Genomic DNA, 20,671 nt, shown 5'->3' on the forward strand with positions numbered 1-20,671 from the left:
CTTCAATTTCAGAGCTACGGTGCTCCAAGTCAAGCGGGGAGAGCGGCTGGCATACAGAAGCGAAGACTCGCGTTTTCTAACGCTTGGATGGAGGCTTGTTGTCGCACTAAAGCCGCTAACATGTGTCGACAGCTAAGTTGGTGAGAAAGCGATGGAAGCTGTTCGTTCATTAAGGTGTTATTGTGTTTTTCTCAGGGGGGGTTGCACTTTGACTGGCGGCATTTTGGTAGCCTCTAGGGAAACAAAGAGTAAATAAACAAACGGAGATGGACTTTTGAAATTATGGCAAAATTAAAGGAAAGACGAGAAATCTAGTACCATATACATAATATAAGAAAGGAACAGAAAAGAAAGAACGAAAACAAATTGAACAACAGAAACAAAAACAAGATCAGAGAGGAAGCACTGGTTGTCATAAATACGCACCAGTGCTTCCATCACGCTGTGTCGTTCTATGCTTTACTCTCTCCCTCTGTATCACGATACGTCCGTTTTAACAGTTCACCAGGCCATGGCGCGAGCACCCAGGATGGAAATACTGGCCAGTATCAGGCCAACGCGGAAGACCACACACAGGGAATCGTTGTAAGCGGCGAGGGCCGCAGGTCGATTGGCGGCGGGCACAAGCTTGCACGCTTCGGTGGCACCCGTGTTTGGTTCTGCTGCGGCGTCAACAACAGGCCGGAAATGGCGTCGAGGCGATGCGTCAGCTGGTTGTCGAGCTTCATTCTGGCCGATCGACGTGAAGATGGTACCCAAGAGCTGCTGGCCAAAGAACATGAGCGACGCGCCGACGGCGACGGCCATAGTTGTATTTGGTGCCTGGGCCCAGGAGTCAATGCCAAACCCACACAGCTTACCAGAGATGAGCTGTAACGTACAGTTGGCCAGCATATATGCTGTACCGTACCAGTCAATGTCACCGGCGGAGTTGAAGTCGTTGGTAATCTTGTGGGATGGCGGTCGAGACGATGAGACGATCCTAGACAATATACAATCGGGTTGGCCAAGTCCTCGTCGTCATGGCGGTATGGTGGACCAACGGGCTTGCCTTGGTCTTGTTCTGCCTTTGGTTCTTGGCTTTGCACGTCGGCGGCTGAGCTGACTTGGCCGGCCATGGTTATCTCGCTCGTAGTTTCAAGAAACGGATCTTAGTTCATCTTTTGTCTTGAAGGCGAATCCAGCTTTTGGGAGGCATGGTTGAGGGATAGGACGAGAGGAGAAGGTGTCAGCAGGTGGGACGAGATATTAACATAAAATATAATGGTTGAAGAGTTCCAGTGTGAGGGTCCAGAGCAGGTTGTCAAAAGAAGGAAAGAAAGCTATATAGGGAATAAGACTGGTTTCATAAAAGTAGCTCTGGAGACAGCACGCGATTTAATGATGGAAAAAGAGGCCATATACGAATTACACAAACTCATCTTTGCCCACAAAACTCGGGAGGATGACTATGAAGAGGCGCCAAAACGAAGCAGCACCGCGAAATAAAAACAAGTACAGTACACCCCAGTACCCTCGAGATACGACATTGTTCGAGGCCCCAACAGGTCTCGGCGTGCAGAGCCTCCGTGTAAGTGCTCGTCTGATGTTACGGGGAGTTGTATATCGGGTCTGTACTTTCCTAATTGGGATGCGTAGAGAGTATTTCAGCCGTCCGTACAAAGTGGGTCCACCAGGTAACACGCCGAATTCTGGTGTGGAGGATTCTGTACCAAGTAGTCCGTAAGTTGAGCTTTACTCTAGGCATTATAAAACTGCACGGAAAAATAAACATGGGCCCTACACATACAGCCATATCGAGAGAGCCTTGGTTTCCCCCCTGGCGACTTGCGTATGCTTTACACGCCGGTTCCTGGCTCCTGAACTGTTGGCACGTGGCATTGGACGCCCCGCATGCATGAATTTGCGAGACCTGCTCTGTATGTCCGTATGTCTCCTACATATGACCATATTTTGATATCAAGATGTAAGCCAATTCATAAATTGCTACGATCCAATGGTTCTGTTACTCTGGTTGGGGCCTACTCGCTCCTTCCTTTGATTTATTTCAGACAGAGCTCTTTGTGCTGCTGCCCCACTCTAGCACCCGCGCCTGCCAATTGTGCCTCAGCTATGACGCAAAGCTGCTACTGTGGCGGGCAAACTAGCAGGCTGTGCCTTTATTCTGTATGGCAGGAGCTCTTTGCCATGTAATTACCATCTGCCTCTCTTCTTTTCCTGCAATCCTCCATTTATTATCGCAACCTCCTCTCGCGGCAGACGTCCGCCGACATACCATTTTCTCTGCGATCTACAGCGCAGCACCGCTCTCCGAAGCGCATCCTCTATCTCCGCCACCATGCCACCGCCCACCAAGGAGGAGCTCCTGGACTTTTCGCGATTCGATGCGAATGCCATCCTGCGAGGCGCCCAACTGACATTTGTCGGAGGTACGAAATTTGGCAAATAAAAGAAACAAGAGAGAAAAAGAAAAGAAAGCTTCAGGTGAGAAAGAAGAAGCGCGAGAAAAAACTTACTGACTGCTCCATAGCCCAGCGTGCCCTGCAGAATCCGAATCTCTGGACAACCCAACACTACCGCCAAGCGGCCATTGCTGTTGCCTGCGGCATCGCCATTCGCATTCTAATTGAGATCCCGGTTCGTTTCGTCCATGTTTTGGCAGCACACGCGTACCTACCGACCTTTTGTGAGCTGACTCCAATTCTCTCTCCAGATTGTCCTCCTCAAGATCTCGCTCTGGTTCCTCTCCTTCGTCGTCCGCCTCGACATTGCCACCTGGGACGATGCGCTCTACGACGGCCTGCGCTTCCTCCAGGACTATGTCTTGCAGGTCCCCCTCTTCCTCATGACCCTCATGCGCCACATTACACCTGCCATGGACGAACTCTTTATGCAGTCGCTGCACTGGGTCGACTACACCTACGCCCAGAAGCACGCCCGCGACGAAGCCGCCGTCGCCCTCGTCGATCCCCGTCACCGCTACTACGAAAACCTCCGCGCATATGATCCGGTCAGCAGAAATCACCGCCCGACAAACACCGCTTCGTCGTCGTCGGCTGCCATTGAATCGAAGCTGGGCATGCTGAGCCCTGGGAAAAGGGGCGTGGCTCGCTTCCTGTGGCGTTTCGGGCGCAAGGCTGCCGTCTCCCTCGCCATCTTTGCGCTGTCCTACGTGCCGATTGTGGGCCGCTTCGTGCTGCCCGCCACCAGCTTCTACACCTTCCGCCGTGCCGTTGGCCTGGGTCCTGCGGCGCTCATTTTCGGCTCTGGCCTTTTCCTGCCCCGCCGCTACTTGGTCGTCTTTCTCCAGACCTACTACGGCCAGCGCAGCCTCATGCGTGAGCTGCTGGGCCCCTACTTCTCGCGTGTCCACTTCTCGGCAAACCAGAAGCGCAACTGGTTCCGCAGCCGCGAGGGTATTTTATTTGGTTTTGGCGCCGGTTTCTACGTACTGCTGCGCGTGCCCCTCGTCGGCGTGCTCATCTACGGCGTCGCTGAAGCCTCCACGGCCTACCTAGTCACCAAAATCACCGACCCGCCGCCGGGCCAGGAGGCCGTTGCAGCGCCTTCATCCAAAGCCGCCGGTGCGATGGTGGCGTCCTTTGCCGACAGTCAGCAGACGTGGCACAATAAGAAGGCATTCCTCGAGCTGGCGCTCGACAATCTGGATGCGCTTCAGCAGCAGCGCCGTGCCGGAGCGACAGGTGCTGCGGCCTACTCGGCCGATCCAGACCGGCCCATTGGTGGTGGTGGTGGTAGTGGTAGTAATGACATCAATAGCGGCGCATTTAACCCGGCTCAACCGCCACAGTCGGAACAGCAGCCCGTGGTGGCTTCGGGCGCCCAGGTCTGGAACGTCGACCCCGACCGGCCGAGTGTCCAGCAGCGCTCCCACGCTGGCGGCAACAGTGATGAAGCCGACCCACCGCCGCCATATTCAATCTGAGTTTTTGTGACGAACAGGTGACAGTCTACGAGATCTGACTGACGAAAGATGGGCGTGGAGGAGGATGGAATGAGATACAGGCCTGGAAATGGAATATTAATGCTTTCAGGTATCAAATGGCGCTTCCAAATTATTTAGAAGGGGGGAGCTTACGATTTTTTACTTTTATTTATTATTATTTATATGCTGTAAACCCGTCATTTCAATTTGACACTTAAGAGACGATAAAATACTTCATTATATGAGGCGTTTTAAACTCAAATTGATCAGTTTGATCCGTTCGTGTAGGACTCGAATGTAATGTGTAAATAAGAGAGGATAGAGCAAAACAAGATACAAGCAACGAGCAGTCAAGATGGACGCCATTCCCACTACCCTTTGTAGTTTTTTACAAAGGCTATGTCTCTTTCGTTCGCCCCCCCGTCTTAGTTGGACAGCTTGGTCACCGTCTTGTTCCATAGCGACGTGTTGCGCGGCCAAGTCCAGTTGGTCCAGATGGCAGGGTCGGCGCCGGTCTCAAAAGCCTCATTGCGAGCGGAAATCTGATTGTTGAGGAGCTCCTGGCGCGCCGCCGCCCCGCGGTTGTGCAGATGCGGCATGCGGTCAATGGCATCGATAGCCAGGCTAAAGCGGTCCGTCTGGTTGCGGATGGCCAGTTCCAGCGGCGTGTCGATGTTGCCCTTTTCATTGTAGCCACGCACGTGTATGTTGTGGGAGCCAGGGCGCTTGTAGGTAAGGCGGTGCACCAGCCATGGGTACGAGTGGAAGTTGAAGATGATGGGCTTGTCATCCGTGAACAGCGCCTTGAATTCCCGGTCCGTCAGACCGTGCGGGTGGTCAACATGACTAATAAGCTTAAAAAGATCCACGACATTGACGAAGCGAATCTTGAGCTCAGGGAAGTGGTTGAGCAGCAGATCGACGGCGGCCAGCGCTTCATGCGTGCTGATGTCACCGCACGATGCCATGACGAGGTCAGGTTCCTCGCCGGCGTCGGTGCTGAAGTCGGGCCAGATACCGATGCCCTTGCTGCAGTGCTCGACAGCCGCCTCCATGGAAAGAAACTGCAGGTGCTCCTGCTTGTCGGACACAACAACGTTGACATAGTTGGAAGAGCGCAGGCAGTGGTCCATGACCGACAAAAGACAGTTGCCGTCCGGTGGGAGGTAGATGCGCACGACCTCGGGGCTCTTGTTGGCCACGACGTCGAGGAAGCCGGGATCCTGGTGCGTGAAGCCGTTGTGATCCTGGCGCCAGACGACGGCGGTCAGCAGGATGTTGAGCGACGCCACCTTGACGCGCCACTCGACCTCAAGACACTTCTCGATCCACTTGCAGTGCTGGTTGACCATGGAGTCGATGACATGGATGAAGGGCTCATAGCTGTTGAGCAGGCCGTGGCGGCCACTGAGAACGTAGCCCTCGAGCCAGCCCTCGACCGTGTGCTCCGACAGGATCTCCATGACGCGTCCAGCGTGGGCCAGGTTGCCACCGTCCTTGTCCTCCTCGAAGTAGTCGGCCAGCCAGGCCTTCTTGCCACTCGCATAGACACCGGCCAGTTTGTTGGACTCGGTCTCGTCAGGGCCGAACAAGCGGAAGTTGGTCTGGTTGGCAGCGATCACATCGCGCAGGAACGTGGACAGCCGGGCCATACTACCGTCGCGCGTGGCACCGGGCTTGTCGACCTTGGCAGCGTAGTCGCGGAATGCGGGCAAATTGAGCGGCTTCTTGAGGATGCCGCCGTTGGCCACGGGGTTGGCACTCATGCGGCGGTTGCCCTTGGGGCAAATGGCGTCGCGGAGCTCGCCGCTGATGCGGCCCTCCTTGCCGAACAGGCGTTCTGGCTCGTAGCTGCGCATCCACTTCTCGAGAATCTCGAGGTGCTTGGGGTTCTCGCGCACGTCCGTGATGGGGACCTGGTGGGCGCGCCAGAAACCGGCGAGGTAGTGCTCGTCGATCTTGCGCGGGCCAGTCCAGCCCTTGGGCGTGCGCAGGATGACCATGGGCCACCGGGCACGTTTGGCGACGCCCGTGCTGCGGGCCTCCTCTTGGATGGAGCGGATGTCGAGGACGCACTGTTCGAGTGTGGCAGCCATGGCCTGGTGCATGGACTCCACCTCGTCGCCCTCGACAAAGTACGGCTTGTAGCCGTAGCCGATGAAGAGCGACTCGAGCTCCTCGTGGCTGATACGGGCCAGCACGGTGGGGTTGTTGATCTTGTAGCCGTTCAGGTGCAGCACGGGCAGCACGGCGCCGTCCGTGATGGGGTTGAGGAACTTGTTGCTGTGCCACGAAGTGGCCAAGGGACCAGTCTCAGCCTCGCCGTCACCGACCATGGTGAGGGCGATGAGGTTCGGGTGGTCGAAGACGGTGCCGTAGGCATGCGAGATGGAATAGCCCAACTCACCACCCTCGTGGATGCTGCCCGGAGTCTCGGGTGTGGCGTGCGAGCCAACGCCGCCGGGGAAGGAGAAGTACTTGAAAAACTTCTGCATACCCTCGGGGTCCTCAGACTTTTCGGGGTAGACTTCGGAGTAGGTGCCCTCGAGGTAGGCCTGGGACAGCACGGCAGGGGCGCCGTGGCCGGGGCCGGACACAAAGAAGGCATCCAAGTCGTACTTCTTGATCAGGCGGTTGAAGTGCATGTATGTGAAAATCTGGCCGGGGGCGGAGCCAAAGTGGCCCAAAAGACGGGCCTTGACCTGATTGATCTTGAGAGGCTCGCGCAGCAAGGGATTGCTGCGCAGGTAGATCATGCCGAGCGACAAATAGAGACTCGCAGAGAAGAAGTCATCATACTGCTTGATCTGCTCGGGGCTGAGGGGCTTGCCAGAGACGGTCGACCGGGCAGGACCAAAGGGGCGGATGGCCTCCGTGTCGACCTTGATCGTCAGATCTGTCGAAACCATGATCGGTCTGGCGCAATCGGTGTTAGTGACGTCATCTGAAGATTTCATTCGAAAGGAAGCTTTCAAACCCAGAAAAAGAGTCAAATTTCAGATGCATTGTGTGAACGTACAAATTGGACGAAACGGACGTTGTGAGGAGTAGAGTGACGTAATGTCTATTGGTCTCCTGACGACACTCGTGAGGAGGTCGAGGAGAGCGGATGAAGAGTCGATTGCGTGTCTGGGCTCAATTGAAAGAGGAAGAGAAGCCTGGAAGACGAAATCAACAAAAAGAAAAAGAGACGGAAAGTAGACGAAGGGCGAGGAACTTGTCTTAATATACGCTGACACGGAAGGCGAGGAGGAGGCGAGGGAGGGGAAGAGCTCTTGCCATTATTACGAGGAAGGACACAAACAAGCTGATGTCAGAGACAGCAGTTGCTACCCACTTTGGGGAAGCTACGGAAGCGGCGACAGCTCGATGCCTTGTAGCTGGCGCACTAGCAACACGTGGTGTGTGTAAGTGACGGAAGGAGAGACCGGGCTACAAGGGCGTTAGAGGAAGCTGCTTCCCTGCCAGACCGTACCAGCTTCTGCACCGCATCCAGTAAGAGGAGAAGTGGACCTATTCGGGAGCACTAGCTACTTCGTAGGCATGTATCAGACTACTTGGAGATACATGCCATCCTCAATACTGTCGCGCCCTGTTACCTGTGCTGCGTAGTTTCTTCTTCTTTATAACGTTGCTCCTGTGTGTCTCTCATGCTCGCCATGGCCTTGCACCTGCGGTCCTACTTTTTGGAGTACAGCGCCTTTGTCCGCAAAACCGGCGGGCAAAAGACACTATCGCCTGGTAATGCTCAAGACATATGAGACAGCACGTTCCAGTCGAACTCGCTAGGCACCATAGAGATTGCCAGGTGGGCCAGGCATTGGCGACTGACAGAGACATTGCTCGCTAGAGAGCCTTAATTTATGGCCGTTGGGAGAGCTGCTCGTTCCTTCCCACCAGGGACAATGCAAGAGGAGAGCTCAGGTCTGAGGATGTTGGCGCGGGCCGCTGAGTAACTGGGACAGAAAGAGGAAGGCGCAAGCCAGGCACCCGTTTCTTTCAGCGCCTTCGAACGTATTTCTGGGCAGGCGCCATAAAACCGTTTCGAGCACACACAATATCTAGAAACAACGGAATTGAGACGGTACAAAGTGAATGTAAAGCTGAACTTTCTCCACAGAGCTCTGTCGCACACACATAAGTCGTACTGCGTGGAATATATTGCAAAGACGTTGGAGAAGGTCGAAAAGTGGGGTTTCTTACAGGGGCAAGGGGCATCATAGATTCAAGAAACTTGCATGGCTCGCGCGTGTTGGCATCATGCGTGTACGAAAAGGAGCGAGATGGTGGGAAGAGGAGGGGCAACAAGCGAATGGCCGGTCTTTCCGACCGTATGTTGCACAACATACTGTTCAGACGTCGCTCGATCTTATCAGAGTCCGTCTCCTCCTCACGTTGCAGAAAGCCATCGATCAGGTGAAGGGCCCTTTCTGGTCGACCGGAATTGCAGTCGCGGACACAGAGACAATCGCGGCGCAGTCCTGCTGGTCGTCTCGGGAGCAGACACGCAACGTGCACATCATGCCTTACCGACGACGGAGGGCCCCGGAGACCACGTCGTTTACGTATTCCGTGATCTTCTAGGCCCGTGAAATTTCGTCTTCGACTTTGTCTCTCTTCTCTTTGCATCTCTCATACTCAATGCACAGGTGTCCCACGCTCAAATCGATAGCGAAGCTCAGGCAATGCATCGTATCATGTGGTCACATTTCCAGACAGCAGTGGTCCCGTCCAGTTGTAATTCGGGAAGGACCTGGCCGAAAGAACGCTCTCGGCTGCGACCGAGAAATGGTCCTTTTGGAGCCAACTGGCCGGTCTAGACGCATGCCAGGCCTGTCAAAAGGAAAGGCCGAGAAAGGAGACGATGAGACGCAGAGCAGAATGGTCCGATTAAAGCGATACGAAGTGTGGTGTGGTATGTAGGAGAGTCTGCCACTGCCAGGATAAGGGACGACAAATTAATAGGCCACGGCCCAGATGCGCGGCTGGCGTGGTGTGGTCTTTCAAGTGGTCTGTCTGATGGGCCGATTGAGATGTGGTAAGTTTGGGACGCATCAGAGTGGGGGTTAAGCAAGGCGACATGCAGGAGGCTGGCAGGCCAGGCACATCTTGTGCTGGTCCAGCGCCCTCACTTTGCGTGGTGACATCCAATGCTTGGTGGCTGAGGCGTAATTTGCCAATCAGTCGGCCTATCGAGTGTGGCAGCCAGCCAGCTCGACGTGAGGAATAACAAAACAACAAAGAAACGGAGAAACAAAGTGGCTGCCCGTGCCCCTGAGTAAGCCTCCGTCTCGAATGGGCGCGCCATCTCCCGCTTTCAAGGCTCTGAACGACAAACTTTAAGACGGCACAAAAAGCAAAGCATAGAACACACAAAGATGCCAGCACAATAATGCGCCTGGGAAAGAATGGAACTTGGTGTACCTCGGAGCCAGGCCAATACCGCAAATTAGTAAAAATGTTCAACGGCGGGGCAGCCACTAGTGAGAGTGAGTTTGGCCACACATATGTCTCCAACGGCCACCCACGCTCCGATGTTTCCGTGCGCCGTACTGTTCCTGCTCCAACGTACGCCGTGCTTCTATATTCGCAATGGCACGGAAGAACATTGGTAACCCGCATCTGCCAAGCTCAGGGCGCCCCAGATACTGGGCGACTCATCATGTGGAGAGTATCACGGTCGCGTCTGTTAATAGTATCGGCGCTCGCGCCTTCATTTCGCCGACAGTCACCAAAGGAGCTTCTTGTTACGCAATCTATTTCGCTATCGATGCAGGCTGCGGTTTTGGACAATAGTATCTATGGATAATGTACTGGGTATGTGTCGTTCGTGGTTCGCTCCTCGGGTATTGGTCTAGGTCTAGTCTTGCTTTTTGTCTCTGCTGGTTTTCCGATGGGGTAGGAACTTTTTCAAGCACACCTGGGCCTTTCGTAGGGAGCTTTTTTTCTGCTTTCGTGGAAGAGCTGCAGATTTCTGGTTAGCAAGATCCTGCTTCGCATTTTGGTGATAGGGACATGGTAAAGTATACATTCTCCGGCCGCGCGCTGTGGCTCGACGCCTTTCACATTATACTGAGGGTTGGTTGCGTTCTACACAGTTTTCTTGGCAGGCAGGCTATCCTACTTCGTCTGTCCATCGCTAATTGGCGTTGATGCGCGAACCTGTACAAGAGCCTGCTGTTGAAGTGTTTTGCCATCGCTCTGGCCATCGAAGCCGCCGATTGATGGGTCTTCAGGCTCGCCTTCTTCCTGCGGGGGCGTTATGAGACGGTGTGGCTCGGAATTGCTTCCTGGCGGTGCCGGTGTCGCCTCGGGAATCGTCGGCAGCAACCGGGGCTGCGGTCGTGGTGGAGCCGGAGGTACGGCCGGTGACGGTGAGCGCTCTTTCCGGAGAGAAACTCCCACATACTTTTCGACATCCGATGCTCGCACGTATGCCAGGTAGTAGGGTTCGCCTCCGTTGGACAGTTCGGCCATGACGACATCCGTGTTTGCAAATTCCTTGACAGCCTTGTCATTATACTTGCGCCACAGGCCCCGCTCAAAGTCGTAAATCCACACCCAGTAGTGGCCGGCTTTTCCAGTGTTTCCAGAGTGGCAGATGACCGCATGCAGTAGATACTTGTTTTGCGGCGCCTTCAGGTCGGCAAAAAGTCCTTCCAATTCTTGCTCATACTCTGCCCGTATTTGTTGCACATTGCGCATGATGTCGTTGCAATGAAGCACACTATCCTGCTGCGCCCAGCTGTTCTGAACATCTTCTCTGGTTAGGTGGCGCGCTCCGTCTAGGAACTGTTTAGTTGCCTCGTTGCTCCATCTCTGGTCAAGGTTTGTGTCCAGTTGTGTCTCTATTTCCTGGCCTCGGCCTGAAAGGACTGCGGAGAGCTCGAAAACGACGTCGTTCTCGCGCAACAGCTCTTTGACATCGTCATCGATCATATCATAATCCCCGTCATCACTGTCGAACTCGTTATCGGAAGACGCGCCCGCCCTTTCGAGGTCATCGTGGGTGTTCTTCTTCTCCGCGTGTTGGTGCAGGTGCTCGTTGACAATCATGTCAGTGTACGCAGCAGCCTTGCCCACGGCATCCGGTAGGAAACTAATATAAGGATTTTCGCCGTTGGGGCCCTTCAACGACCGAATCCGTTCCTGGATATTCCACGCGTGGCGACGTCTGTTAAACAGATCGGATCCCTCGTCACAGTCCATGAACTGGTCCAGATGCAGGGCCTGAGGGATGTCGACTAAACTCTTGTTTTTTGTACCATCTCCTTTGGAACGCTGAATGTGAATGTGTAAGATTGGCGGCAAGCCCACGATCGATGTGAACCGCTCGTACCAAGTGCCCTGAGTGATGAATTCGCGCTGGAAGCTGTTGCTAAGTGCCTGCAGCAAACCGATCTTCTTGTCTTCCGCAGGAAACGCTGTCACCCAGCGGTTTGGCGCAACCTGACGGTTGTAGGATCCGTTGCGGTCGGACCGGCTATACGTTGCACTTGTCCAGAAAAAAGTGTCGGTGATCGGATCACGTTGCACGCCCGTGGCGACATCTTCACCTGTCGCCTTCACGGATGCACGCAAATGGCTGATGATGTTGCCCATGACTTCTTCGACGTCCTGCTGGTCAGTTCCTTTAACGCTGGTATCCTCCAGCGCGCACTCGATGATCGATTCCACGGAGGCTTCGGCTACCGGCGGTGGATCGAACACAGTCTGGATAGCCCCAGGAACGGTCTGCTGAAGTTGGCTGTCAGAGGTTGTGAACGGTGCAGATCCGTCACTGTTCATCGCCGTTTCGACCCCGGTATCACTCATCGTCACCTCGCATGAGGCTGATGCGTTCTTATCTTCCACCTGCTCGGCGTGCACCACTATGGGCATATCGCTGGCGGCAGCATCCTCCTCCTGTAATTCTTCCATACTGTCGCTCACAGGCGGGATGCTTTGCCAACCATCGTCTGCCGTAGATATACGCCGACTTTCACGCCGGCTCTGGCCCTGGGTCTCGGCCTTGTTCTCTATCATGGTCTCACTCTGATCAACGAGTGTCTGTGAGCTCCTGATACTGCTCGAGTCGGCATCAGACGCAAGGACGGCGGCAGCAGCTTTCGGGGATGCAGGGGAGTTGGCATGCAAGGAATTATTTTGGGGTGATCCGGAAACCGCTGCAGCATGGCGACGGGGGAGTGGTGGGGCAGGCGAGTTTGTCCTCTCTGTATTCGCGAGGTCAAACGACAACGAGTGATTTTCTGCATCGCCATTTTTGGTGAGTAACTGCTTTCCGTCTGATAAAAGTCTGGCCGAGTTCTTCAGTGCCGCAATTGCGAGGCGCTGTGTTGGCACCTCGTACACTTTATCCGACTGTTGCATTTTGTCGAACAATGAGGACAACTGTTCGACGACTGTGTGGTGTTGATGTTAGCACACCTCAACTTAACAAGGGATAAAAGGTGGCCTGAAGAAAGGTAACAAACATTGTCGACCGGCATATGCCTCGCCTCTTTCTAGGTGAGCAGATCCTGGGTCAATTCGGCGATTTTGAAGGCTATCCTCCGTGCCTGGTAGGCCCAACTCGTCAAAGTTGTCAAGGATCTCGTGCACTGGTTTCACCGTATTAAAATATTGCAAAATGCTGTTCAAGTAGCAAGTGTTCCTAATGTTTTCCAAGCCTGTGGGCAGTGATGGATCAAAGATCAGGTCCGTATCAGACATAGCGGTAACTGTACGACTGGAGAGGTCGACAGAAGAACGGCCCTTGTCTCCATTGAGAAAGTCCTGCGCGGCTGATGCGAGAAGAGGGTCGTCGCCACGTTCTTTGCTGATCTGTCTCAGTGCTGCAGCGACGAGATCGCGGTCTTTTTCGTTGGACTAGAGGTACAAAGCAGTTTAGTAACAAAATATGACGAACAGGTAAAAGTAAAATGAGCGAATAAATCAAAGAGGGAGACAGAGGTAAAAAACACCAAAAAACTTACAGCAATATTATACTGAGCTATGCTGACCATATAACTCGCGTCTGTGTCATTTTGCACGCCGAGGTAGTTAAGAGCTTCTTCGTATGACATATCCTCCACCGCCATTTTTTGAAGATTCAGACTTTGTGTATGACGGGCAATGAGTAGGAGCTTTTCTCGAAAGTTGGATTTCTGTGATGGGTAGGCATCTGAGTTTGACAAAAATTTGGCCAGAACCTCATCGTCGCTCCTCTGGCCTTCTTCCAGGCCAAAGTAGTTGTATGCCTGGATTACTTTGTCGGTGTTTGACAGTTGGTGCGAAACTACTGTCGTTTGGGTGTCTTGAAGAGACCGCTCGGTCGCAAGGCGGATATCGTCCTCCTCTGATCCTGCCGGCAATGAATCCTTAGGTTGGGCTGTGCGTATCGAGTCGAAGGACTGTATACGAAGCTCAAGGTCCTCGTTATTCCGACCCTGAGCGAGACGCTTCAAACAGAGAAAGTAGTCGTCTTTCATCCGTGGATTTGTCTGGCTCTGACACGTAAAGGCATACCAGAAGTACCTTTCGTGCATGCGAGGAAGCAGGCCAAGATCTGCGTAATCCGAGATGCGATACTCGTTGTAGCCATAGTCTGAAGTCGCAAAGTCGTCAATATCAAGGGCATTGGTGATGAAACTGATCGCGGCATTTGGCTTCATGTTTTGACTGTCTTTGCCAATGATGGTCTCGACTTCACTTTTAACGTCCTGGTAAAATGCAAGCTGCGATCCGGGGCGGGTTGGCCGTGTGATTGCTGGGCAAGGCACCTTCCACGCCCGGCTGTCTTCGTTGATGATCTCCTCAAACCCAAGATATGTGAGCAGTTCAGCGGCTTCGGGCCCGTTGCCGAACTGAATAAAAAACTTCTTGTTTCTTTGATCAATTTTCCGTTCGATCTCTGAGCCGTCTGGGTTCTTCTCGCTCCTGCCTTCAACGATGTCCCGCAAGTAGGCTCTGAGATACGCCAGCGCATTAGGCGTGACGTTGGCGACATCTGCGAACCGTTCGGGCTCATCTTCCATGGCTCGTTTGAGGCGATTGCGTATGCCGTCGTGGTCGGTCAAATAGTCCAGGAGATGGTCGCTGAGGCGAGGGCTCGAAATTTCTACTATGAGCTTGAACGAGCACTTTTTCGAGGAGCAGGTGTACGTGCCCCTGCCATGGAACGGGTAAAACTTGATGTCGATCGGCCTCGGTGCGCTCTTCTCAGTGAGCACATGAACGAGATGGTGAAACGGGTCGGTGTTGTTGCTGTTATTGCCACGAGTGGTACCGCACGACTGATTTTGCGTCCTGTCAATATAAAATGTAAAGTGATACCGGCAGTTCTGGCAGACACATGCAAGAACTTCGTAGCACACGTTCCCGTCGGCGCGGAGTAGAGGCTGGCTTGATGACGGCTCTCCCTGAAAGCTTTGGTGTCCTTTTAGAAGAAGCTCGTGACGCATGATAGGAGGTGTGGCATCGTCATAGTAGATACCGCCCTGCTTCCTGGCTTCCTCTCGGCGAAAAGCGTCACTCGCACAGCCTATATCTTGAAAGGTAGCGCCGGCGTTGAGGCCAGCTTCGAGCTCGCCAGAAACAAAATCCTGAAGCCATCGTGGTGCCAGGCGACCTACGCGGTATTAGTTCATGAGACGTATAACCAAACAAAATAAATTTCGCTCTGCACGGCGTGTCACGCACCTGGTTGACCCAAGTCTATATGGGATGTCTCCTCAACAAGGGGAAGCGGCACGGGGCCACGAGACCGGGTCCCCGGATAGGCAGGAGGATTCATGACTGCGCGTATTAGTGTCCGTTTCTTCTTACCGCCGTGAACCTTCCTCGCGAAGAAAACCAGCTTTGCAGTCTCTGGAAAGACCATTGTGGGAACGGAGGAGGATGGTGCTTGGCGTGGTAGAGAAGTGCGTATGGGGATCATGCAAGGAGCCGTGGTGGCACATGGTAGAGGAGAAGCAGAGTGCATTGTTTATGTTGATACATCAGGAAGGCAACGACATGGACGAGGACGCGAACAACACCAGTGAGCAAGATAAAGGACAAAAAAGGTGGCAAAGGAAGGGAACAGAACGCCATGCAATGGGCATATCAAAGACAAGCAGGTAGCAAACAAACAAAAGACACTATGTGTGCTGATGACGTGGAAAGCCCACGGCTGGGATATTCAGAGAACATATCATACCTTCTGGAGGACAGGCACAAAGGGTGCTGTACACATGGGACGGGCCAAAAGGCTAGCGGGCACTGCTGCAGGCAGCCGTAAATCGCAAAAACGACGTTTTGTTCCGCGGCGATGGTAGAGAGCGCCTGTCGCCCCTTCGGCGTGCGGGCAATTTTTATTCGGCTGCCTGGCGAGGGTCGGATACTGCCGGCGAGCAGATACAACCGCCCCTGGTGACGGACACTGAGCTCACAGGTGACCTTTGTCACACGCGAGGTGTTGCCGGACGTGCACGAGAGGTCACTGAGCCAGCGAGCCGGCTGTTTGGGCTGCGCTTAAGCTGCAATCGGGAAGATGACGGCTGATGGACGAAAACGATGTACGAAAACGATGCTGTTGCCACGCGCCAAAGGTAGCGATCCGGTGAGGGCGGCTAGCTGCAGCAGCTTACGACAAGGGGAGTTCGGACGCCGGAGTCGCGTATGGATGAATATAGATGCCGCATGAACTGGGATATATCGTGATATACTGCCGTATGTTTGAAGCAAACGAAGGGATGTTGAGTAGCTGCCTGTTTTGTTCAATCGTCGTTGTTGGTTGGATGCGCCTTCCGTGAAACTGCAACGCCGAAATTGGGCAAGAGCTGACGCAGCCTTGCTGTCATAGCTCGCATTATCGCCTGTAGGCTGTCGCGCTTGCCTATGGGGACTACTGGGGTCGCCCAGGTCAGGTGGCGACACCTAAATTCCCGTTACAGGGGTGCAATAAAGTTATGAGTAATCATATCACGTGTATACATATTGCTTGTCACCTTCTGACCAATCAGAAGCCCCACGAATCATTTGGGAGGGCCCAAAACCAGACAGCCGAAGTTTCCCACTGGTGATATTTCTCTCGCCCTGCGTTTCTAAAGCGAGCTTCTTTCTCTCCATCCAATCCGCCTTCCCCCATCCGTCCCCCCTACAAAACACGCATCTAGATCTGAGCTGCAGTGGAGCAGGCTCAGACACACCGAAAGAATGACGTCCGGCCACGGCGACGGCGACCGTGACGTTTACCGCCCACAGGACGCCCTGTACGCTGGCATCAAGGGCACTGCGGTGGTGGGTGGTGCCGGGCTGTTCCTGTCTGCGATCCAGAACTCGCTGCAGAAGCGCAATGTCGGTGCTTGGGGTGTTTTCACACGCACGGGTGGTGTTGTAGCGTCGTTTGGTATGTCAGGGCGTTGTTTCCGGCTCAATGAGCGTTTTCTAGGGGAACACCTTTTAGCTAACAATTCTCTCCGCAGCTGCGGTCGGTGGTGTTTTCGAGTTTTCGCGGACGGCTATGGCCAACTTGCGCCAAAAGAATGATGCTTACAACACAGCCGTGAGCGGTTTCCTGGCCGGTTCCGTGTTCGGCTTGTCTAGTAAGCCCCCTTTCGACATCTCTGCCACGGTCTCGATTGGTCGTCTCTCACTTTCTAACAGACTTTTGTAGCTGGCAGGATGCCACGGATAATTGGCATGGGCGCGCTCACGGCCGTTGTCCTCGGTGTATTTGACTTTACGGGTGGCAAGCTGACTGGCTGGGCCAAGGAAACGGATGAGGACCGCTTCGAGCGGAAAGAGTACCTGCGCAAGAACCGGAGGCGGCCCGGCGAGGAGACGATCGCACAGCTCGGTGACGGTCGCGGTGGCAGTAAGTTCCCCGGTACAGATAAAAAAGGGAACGGCCGATCGGCGTGGAATTACATGCTGACCTGATTGACAGTGATCCACTCGCCCAACTACGACGAGCTGCGTGCCGACCGCCTGAAGGAGAAATATGGCTATGAGATCAAAACGGTCTCAGCTGACCCGAACGCCGCATAAACGAAGGCGAAGCGGACGAACCAGACCCGAATGAAGATGGGCCGGTTTACGGCTACACGCCGGCTAACGACCCATGGCGATTCCCCAACAATCATGCACCACACAATCGATACAATCTTTCTGTGGTTTTTATTTGTATATATATGCAGTCCGGTGCGATGCATACGACTGATCGGCAGAGAGCAGCACGACGGTGTGCCGTGCCTTTTGTGTTTGGTATGTTCACCCTGTTTTTTTCCATCGTTCGTCTTGACAACCTTCGAACACCACCCCCGAGCCAGGTTACTATGATGATATCTTAGCTTCAGAGGCTGTTTATGAACTTGTCCCTGGACAATTGTGATTATACTATTCCTAAATTACATTGTTCTTTCCTGATGTACACCTGCACACTCTTCCTTTCTGGCACACTGTTTCTTGACCATACTTTTCCGTTCTTTTGCTGACTCTGTTGTGGCGTTGGCAGTGTCATCCATGAAATAAACAGTAAAATAAGAAGCTATTTTTTTTTTTTCGAATTATGTCCTATTTTTGTCCCACGTAGAGAATACAGTGCAATTATGTTTGTACAACCTGAAAGCCAGAAAAACGGAAGAAATTTGATACCATCCCATCATTATATGTCGCTCTTTGGAACAGAACAGAGAAGGAAACAAAGAAAATGAACACCGTCGTACGGGTCACGAAGCCCTTTTACAAAGCCTTGATCGACTGGAAAAACGGGTTTGCCAGCAGCTTCTCGTCGGCTGCGACGAGCTCTCGAAGTTTGGCCACCATCTCTTCCTTGCTTGGGGCGCTGCTGCCGTCGCCGCCACTCGCCCGGACCTGCTCCTTCCACTGCACCAGCAGGTCCTTCAGCAGCGCGCTGCCTTGCTCGACGTCCTCTTTGCTGTAGTGCGTACCCAGCAGCGAAGCCTCGTCGTGCTTAGTCGTAAAGTCCTCAAGCTCGTCGGCCTTACGCTTGGCCATGCGCACAACTTTGTCGGGGAAGCGCACCAACTCGGCCACGTGGATACCGAAGCTCTGGTCACAGACGCCGGGCTCAACTTTGTAGAGCAGTGTGACCTCGCGTTTCTCGTTTTCCTTATGCTTTCCTTCGCCCTGTGTCCCGCTAATATGGGCAGTGACGTGCAGGTTTGTTACTTGCGGGTACTTGTCGGCGAGCGCAGTGAGCTCGTGGAAGTGCGTGGCGAACAGGGCAAAGCAGCCAATCTCACGCACAATGTGTTCCGAAATGGCCCAGGCCAAGCCGAAACCGTCGTACGTCGACGTACCGCGGCCCAGCTCGTCGATGATGATGAGCGATTCGGCGGTGGCCGACTTGAGAATATTGGCCGTCTCAAGCATCTCAGCCATGAACGTCGACACGCCCTTGAGTTGCGAATCGCTGGCACCGACACGTGCAAGCACCGAGTCAAATAGAGTCAGCTCGGCCTCAGCACAGGGCACGAAGCAGCCGATCTGGGCCATGAGGGCAATAACGCCGATCTGGCGAATGTATGTCGACTTGCCGCCCATGTTGGGTCCGGTAATGATCAAGAACGACGAGTCGCCGCGGTCGAGTGTCACATCGTTGGTGATAAATTGCACGTCGTCTTGCATCTCAAGACAGGGATGACGCGCCTCGCGCAGTACAGTACGACCCTCGCCGCGCGGGTGGATCGTTGGGCGCACGTAGGCAATGGGGGCGTGCACGGCGCAGTGGGCCAACGACACGATCACGTCGAGGTGGCCCAACACAGCAGCCAGACGCTCGAGCACAGGGCTGTACGAGGCGGCAACGCCGACGACCTCGCTCACGAGGCTGCTTTGTGTACGGTTGTAGTTGTGCGACAGCTGGTCAAACTCGCGGCGCAGAGTCTGCAGCTGCTTCGTGGTAAAGTAGACGCCGTTCTTCTGCGTCGAGCACTCCTGGTAGTGCGAGTTGTTGCGGATGCAGCCGGCCTCGGTGCGTGTCAAACGCATGCACCAACCGTGTACCTTGTGGTTCTCCAAAAATATCTTCTTGTCGCGTTCCTGGTTGAGGTCGCGGGCAGCCTCGGCGAAAGCGCGGTCCATATCCAGGCGCAGACGATCGAGCTTCTTGCGGATGATGCGCAGGCTGTCGTCGAACTCGGGCTTGATGATGAACTCGTGGTTGTCGAGTGCGTCCAGGTCCACCGTTGTCTCGACCATCTCCTGCAGCTTTGAGAGGCTATCGCAGAGCGTACGGAGCTTCGTCGTGTAGGAAGCGTCGAGTGGTACACGGTAGGCCTCGTCCATGACGCCCTCGAGGGTGCCGAGGAAGCCGGGCAGGCGGATGACGACTTGGTAAGCACGGACGACATCCTCCAGCGTCGCTTTGCCTCGCTGGAAACGTTTTGCGAGGCGGTAGAGGTCGGGCACAGCGCGCAGGTGTTCCTCCTGCATGGTCTGGCGCAGCTCGGTGTCGGTGACAAAGGCCTCGACCAGCTGCTGGCGCGTCTCAATCTCCTCCTTGTTCATCAGCGGCTGTTTGAGCCACTGTGCCAATAAACGGCCACCTAATGGTGTTTTGCAGTGGTTGAGCAGGCCAAACAGGCTCATGGTCTTGGAGCCGTCGCGTGGGCCCGGCATCAGGTTGAGGGCTTTGACGGCCGAGGCGTCGAGCTTCATGAACTGCGACAGGTCGTGCTGGTACAGTTGGTACTGTCCGAAATTGGACGGGTCGTGCAGCACGCCCAGATACCGGACCAACGCCGCAGCAGAGCCTAGGGCCAGCTTGAGCTCGGACTGCGGGAGCACCATAGACGCCCGCTCGTCCTTGAGCAGACGGGCCAGGTCCTGCTCAATGTCCTTGGTGGCGAACTCAGCCAGCGACCGCTCGGCAATGGCGATGCCACAGTTATCGATGACCTGCCTCAACTTGGCCAGCTCTGGGTCACGGCCGGCTTTGCTGCCATCTTTGTCGGGGCGATCAGCCTGCACGATACACTCGCGGACACCGAGCTGGATTAGCAGGGCCTCAAAATTGGAGTACAGGTCGTTGTCGAGGAACTCGCTGACCCCCAACTCGCGCACGGTGGCGTCAGCAAAGCAGACACCGACGGTGCGGGCCTCGTTGGCGCGGGCAGACAGCTTGACGGCCAGGATCATAGGCGCGTTGTCGAACTGGCCCAAGTCGTCCTCGACGTCCTGCAGGTTGCCCGGCGAAGCTTGCTTGACGATTTTCCAGTTCATGCGGCCGCCGGAACTGGCGTAGATCTCGATGCGCTTGCCAAGCTTAAACAGCGCCTCACGCAGGAACTGCCGGAAGACGGTAACGGTCATAGTTACAGAGGGCAGGCCGGTGTGGTCGTTGCGGCCGAGCTGGCGCACGACGGAGGTCGTCTTGTAGACCGTACGGGCGATGAAGTTGGCATTGTCGCCATGGGCAGTGTACCAGTCACCGCGGTCGAAGATGCGGATGGTGTCATCGTCGATAACCGGGAGGGACTTGAAGTAGCGAATGAAGCCATGCTCGTCATCAACCTGGTGGTGGTGATTAGCACGGGCAGCGAATAGGTGGCGAAGAAAAGAAGGAAAAGCAGTAGAGAAGTTGACGAATGACGAGTAGTACCTTGAGCTCCGGCCGGGAAGACATTGTGGCGGATGGAATGTGCCTACGTGCAGAAACGAAACGGCCCACGACACCGCTGGGACTATGAAAGGTAATCGGTTCTGCTAGCACGATGCTGGGCTGGAGATGCAGTGCAG

General features: G+C 54.5%; 7 protein-coding genes across 7 annotated transcripts; 2 read left to right on the forward strand and 5 right to left on the reverse strand.

Annotated features, from left to right (window-relative positions):
• Window positions 1-501: 501 nt before the first annotated feature.
• Window positions 502-1,118, reverse strand: SPBR_07872 (uncharacterized protein; the record flags this gene model as incomplete). Its single annotated transcript, XM_040766126.1, has 2 exons — window positions 502-948; window positions 996-1,118. The coding sequence occupies 2 exons, from the start codon at window positions 1,116-1,118 to the stop codon at window positions 502-504; spliced, it is 570 nt and encodes a 189-aa protein (XP_040617001.1).
• A 1,220-nt stretch (window positions 1,119-2,338) lies between these two features.
• On the forward strand, window positions 2,339-3,946 carry SPBR_07093 (uncharacterized protein; the record flags this gene model as incomplete). The annotated part of the gene is made up of 3 exons (XM_040765347.1): window positions 2,339-2,429; window positions 2,531-2,637; window positions 2,714-3,946. 3 exons carry the CDS (start codon window positions 2,339-2,341, stop codon window positions 3,944-3,946), a joined length of 1,431 nt encoding a protein of 476 aa, XP_040617002.1.
• Window positions 3,947-4,371: 425 nt separating this feature from the next.
• Window positions 4,372-6,855, reverse strand: SPBR_06664 (phosphoketolase; the record flags this gene model as incomplete). The annotated part of the gene is made up of 1 exon (XM_040764920.1): window positions 4,372-6,855. The coding sequence occupies one exon, from the start codon at window positions 6,853-6,855 to the stop codon at window positions 4,372-4,374; it is 2,484 nt and encodes an 827-aa protein (XP_040617003.1).
• Window positions 6,856-10,066: 3,211 nt separating this feature from the next.
• Window positions 10,067-11,971, reverse strand: SPBR_06923 (uncharacterized protein; the record flags this gene model as incomplete). The annotated part of the gene is made up of 1 exon (XM_040765179.1): window positions 10,067-11,971. One exon carries the CDS (start codon window positions 11,969-11,971, stop codon window positions 10,067-10,069), a length of 1,905 nt encoding a protein of 634 aa, XP_040617004.1.
• An 803-nt stretch (window positions 11,972-12,774) lies between these two features.
• Window positions 12,775-14,720, reverse strand: SPBR_06904 (uncharacterized protein; the record flags this gene model as incomplete). The annotated part of the gene is made up of 3 exons (XM_040765160.1): window positions 12,775-12,801; window positions 12,949-14,555; window positions 14,627-14,720. 3 exons carry the CDS (start codon window positions 14,718-14,720, stop codon window positions 12,775-12,777), a joined length of 1,728 nt encoding a protein of 575 aa, XP_040617005.1.
• A 1,403-nt stretch (window positions 14,721-16,123) lies between these two features.
• Window positions 16,124-16,957, forward strand: SPBR_07734 (NADH:ubiquinone oxidoreductase 21.3kD subunit 21.3b; the record flags this gene model as incomplete). Its single annotated transcript, XM_040765988.1, has 4 exons — window positions 16,124-16,316; window positions 16,393-16,512; window positions 16,584-16,784; window positions 16,857-16,957. The coding sequence occupies 4 exons, from the start codon at window positions 16,124-16,126 to the stop codon at window positions 16,955-16,957; spliced, it is 615 nt and encodes a 204-aa protein (XP_040617006.1).
• Window positions 16,958-17,650: 693 nt separating this feature from the next.
• Window positions 17,651-20,558, reverse strand: SPBR_06559 (DNA mismatch repair protein MSH2; the record flags this gene model as incomplete). Its single annotated transcript, XM_040764815.1, has 2 exons — window positions 17,651-20,446; window positions 20,535-20,558. The coding sequence occupies 2 exons, from the start codon at window positions 20,556-20,558 to the stop codon at window positions 17,651-17,653; spliced, it is 2,820 nt and encodes a 939-aa protein (XP_040617007.1).
• Between the last annotated feature and the right edge of the window lie 113 nt (window positions 20,559-20,671).

The sequence above is a fragment of the Sporothrix brasiliensis genome, assembly GCF_000820605.1.
Source record: "Sporothrix brasiliensis 5110 chromosome Unknown Cont20, whole genome shotgun sequence".
Lineage (NCBI taxonomy): Eukaryota > Fungi > Ascomycota > Sordariomycetes > Ophiostomatales > Ophiostomataceae > Sporothrix > Sporothrix brasiliensis.